General features: G+C 34.0%; 1 protein-coding gene across 1 annotated transcript in view; it reads left to right on the top strand.

The window, feature by feature from the left end:
- The window catches only part of LOAG_18254 (aaa ATPase), a gene marked incomplete at both ends in the record, with an annotated part of 9,069 nt that extends 7,970 nt beyond the window's left edge, over window positions 1-1,099 (top strand). Inside the window, 3 exons of the mRNA XM_020450918.1 lie at window positions 205-309; window positions 533-784; window positions 998-1,099. Of these exons, the coding sequence (XP_020305355.1) occupies window positions 205-309; window positions 533-784; window positions 998-1,099 (459 nt within the window). The remainder of the gene's footprint in view (window positions 1-204; window positions 310-532; window positions 785-997) is intronic.
- Window positions 1,100-3,833: the final 2,734 nt, after the last annotated feature.

The following is a 3,833-nucleotide window of genomic DNA, read 5'->3' as shown; positions in this document are numbered from 1 at the left end:
AGTTAGTTTAGTTTAGTTAGTAGTATATATATATATATATATATATATATATATATATATATATATATATATATATATATACACAAATAACTTCTGAAGGTTTATTAGATCATGACATCATGACTTACTGGGCGATTTTTCTGTTGCACTTATGATTTAGATTGGAAGCTCAGTAATTGATAGTAGATATTTTTATCCTTGCAGAAACGAATTTATATCCCGCTACCAGAATCAAACGCTAGGAAAGATATGTTTAAATTGCATGTCGGCAAAAATACACCACATTCATTAACGGAACAGGATTTCAAGGTTCGTGCTAATTTTATTCAGGTTCCTTTTTTTATTCGGTTCTAGGAAATGAAAGTTTAGTCACGTAACAATCATATTTCCTGAAGAAGAAATTAAAAGGAAATATATCAGTGCTGGTGAGTTGGGACTGTGACTTTCGTTAGTTCTTATTAAGGGATAATTATCCTTAACTTTCGTACTAGGTTTTAACTTTTTGCTTTTTCATATTTTCTGCTGTTTGCAGACTCTTGCAGAAAAAACCGAAGGGTTTTCTGGATACGATATTTCGATTGTTGTGCGTGAAGCTCTGATGCAACCAATTCGTAAAGTGCAAACAGCAACTCATTTCAAGCATGTTTCTGGGCCATCACCCTCAAACTGTAATGCTATTGTACATGATTTGCTAACTCCTTGCTCTCCTGGTGATCCAGGTGCCATGGCAATGTCCTTCATAGATGTACCCGCTGACAAATTAGCTGAACCAATTCTTTCAATGGTACATTTTTCTTGCTGTTAAATTTCTCGTCCTCTCAAAGTAGTATCCATGGTGATGGGTCGTAGAAATGAGTTAAATGTTCATTTCGTTTCTTAGATTTGTAAATTAGAGAACGGAAATAGCGGACCTCGATAATTACAATGTTAATAATAATATATATACTACTAGGTAATTATAATATTTGGTTAAACAGTAAATTTCGTTAAAATTTAGAGTGACATGCTACGGTCGTTAATGAACACGAAACCAACAGTAAATAAAGCAGATTTGGATAAACTGATGCAATTTACGAAAGATTTCGGTCAAGAAGGATAACGTTTTCGGGAAGCAGACAGATTTGATATGTGTTAAGTGTATGTGCAGAATCAGCTGTTTTAGATCATCGCTTTTCGATTATTTCTGCTTCAAAGCTTTTCGCAGATTTTTTGAAATTTTTTTGTTGTATATACAACATATGAATAAGAACACTTTGGGATGTTTTGACTGTTAAAATTTATAGATCCTTCCCAGTTGAGTTTCAGTTTATTCCGCTGTATTTCAATCTTTTCCGTTCATTCCAGTCTTTAAAAATGTTTAACTCTCGGTATTTTACTACCAAGTTAGCCATAACTCAAGCATTATTCCAAAGATTATATTTTACCTAGAAAATTTTTTAAAACAGTATTTTTCAAGAGAAAAGATAAAAGAAGAATTAGGCCTTTTGTACCGGCAGGACGACTGCACCTCTTCTGTCGGACAAATTTTCTTAAGCACTGTTGGATAAAATCTTTCTGACATGATACAAAACTGAACACTAGAAGTTTTGTGATTTCTGTTCAGATTTTTTTTCTGATGCAACACTGTGCTGGTTATAAAATAAAGAAAATAAAGATATTAAGTGAAGATATAGCAAAAAGTTCGGGTATGAGATGCAGAGTTTAGTAAACTAAGCAAAGGAAGTGAACTTTTTTCCTGATATTAATTGTGGAAGTGCTCATTAATCTCTTTCCGCAATCCTGGAATTTAGAGCTTTCTTGTTGTAAGCTTCAGAATTGAGGGAGGAAGGTGAAAATTTACACCCATATTGTTTCTTTAGCGGCTTAATTAAAATAGTTCAAGAATAGAAAGGAGTTTCAATTAGTTCGCGCGGTGCAGATCTTCATTTCTTTTCTTTTGATCTGTCATTTCTTCGATTTTTGTCCACCCGTGTTTTTAGTTTTCTCTGTAATCTCTTACCGTAATGGCAGTATGTAATGAAATGTAATGGCAGCGTCAGTCGGTAGCGAATCGGAGAACAGAAATTTGATTTTCTGATACTAATTTCATTTGAATATTTGTTTGCCCATTCATGTTTTGTATGTTTAATGTAACCTAACGACAAAAAAATTTCATGTGAATTTTGAGCTATACATTTCGTGTTCACCGTTATAGTTAAGCTGGTAATATATAAATATAATTCTTCCCTAATTGTTGGTTTCTTGTCAAAGTACGTAAACATATCACTAGAAGCTCTAGTTTCAACAGAATCAGAAACTGTGAAAAGTTATAAATGGAGTGTTTTTGGTGGTAGTTTTTGCAAGCGTTGCAGCGAGCTTAAAGTCTGCACGTTAGATGGCGTCTTCTATTTTTAAAATTAATCGCTGTATATTTGCACTGAGTTAACAAAGGTATGCGACAAAGTTGGGTAAGCGAATAAATAGTGTAATCATTGAATGTGGAAAACTCGCACAGAGAATTGTCATTCTCCAGCTACCTTTCCCTAATAGGGTCTCGTCGGTTTTTCTGGATTGCACTGAGTCTACGCAAAGTTTGTAGGTATTGTAGAAGGTTTAAAGATTCCTGCTAATTCTTTGTCAAATATGAACTGCAAAAGTTGCGCAGAAGCGTAATATCTAAGATTATGCATAGATGTGATTCCTGTATACGGATGTATGTATTGCGTATGCTGGTGATAGTGTGTAAATACATTTGTTTCGTTTAAAGCTTTTAAAAGCTAACTGTTTGAAAAGCGAAGGTTTGCAGTTTTTTAGGTATCCAATTGAGCTTCCCTTTCAAAAGCTAAGAACACAAGATAGCTTTATATTATGCTGAGTAATTTCATCTTATGTGATATTAACCGTGTAAGTTCACTTACACTTTTAGCAACAAACACGAAGTGACAACTGAATAATGTAAATTACCAGTTGAGTGATAGATAATTGAATGAAATGGATTGCTGATCTTCAACATTTAAATGATGAAAGTACAATTGATTACGGTGCTGAGCATTCCCATACCATACAGAAAAACATCCAGTTCGAATTTGAAACACAACATATCCTTACCATTATTGTTGGGTATTCCATGAAATTCAGTAAATGAAATGTGACAAAAATGATGATGCACAGTGAATGAAGAGTATATAGCACTGGGGATATTCCAGCATTTATTATTGGCAGAAATCGTGGAAGGTTTCAATGATTTAATGTCATTCGATTCTTAAGTTACCAGGTGTTCCCTATGGTCTCTATCAGAAATATACACTTATTAGAGAGGGATGGTCGTGAAGTTATGCTTATTGTGTTCTTACTTTTGAATAACATTGATACAGTTATGCCTATCTTTCTTTTTATCTTCGGAGACCAATATAACTAACTGCCATCAGTATCTTATTTTAAAGCATGGAAGTAAAAATAGGATTACAAAGTGACAGCCATCATTCTGTCACAGGTCTTCAATCTTTGCAAGTCGTGCTTATATCACAACTTGCAAAAGTTAAAGATCTGTAACAAATGACGCAAGTAACATCTCACCTATCAACCTGTGGTCCTGTTTTTACCTCTATATTGTCATTGATGGTTATTGATGCTGTATACATCACACTTATTGATTTTTAACAGCATTAGTATGATGCCATGATTTTTTCCTAACTGGTATTTGTATGTGTGTTCCTAATTAGTATTTATATAGTGTGTATACTTGTATGTCTCTGTGTGTGTGTGTGTGTGTGTGTGTGTGTGTGTGTGTGTGTGTGTGTGTGTGTGTGTGTGTGTGTGTGTGTGTGTGTGTGTGTGTGTGTGTGTGTGTGTGT

Source organism: Loa loa (genome assembly GCF_000183805.2).
Source record: "Loa loa unplaced genomic scaffold supercont3.239, whole genome shotgun sequence".
Classification (NCBI taxonomy): Eukaryota; Metazoa; Nematoda; class Chromadorea; order Rhabditida; family Onchocercidae; genus Loa; species Loa loa.
The sequence above is the reverse complement of the archived record's forward strand: the minus strand, read 5'-3'. Positions and strand labels throughout refer to the sequence as shown.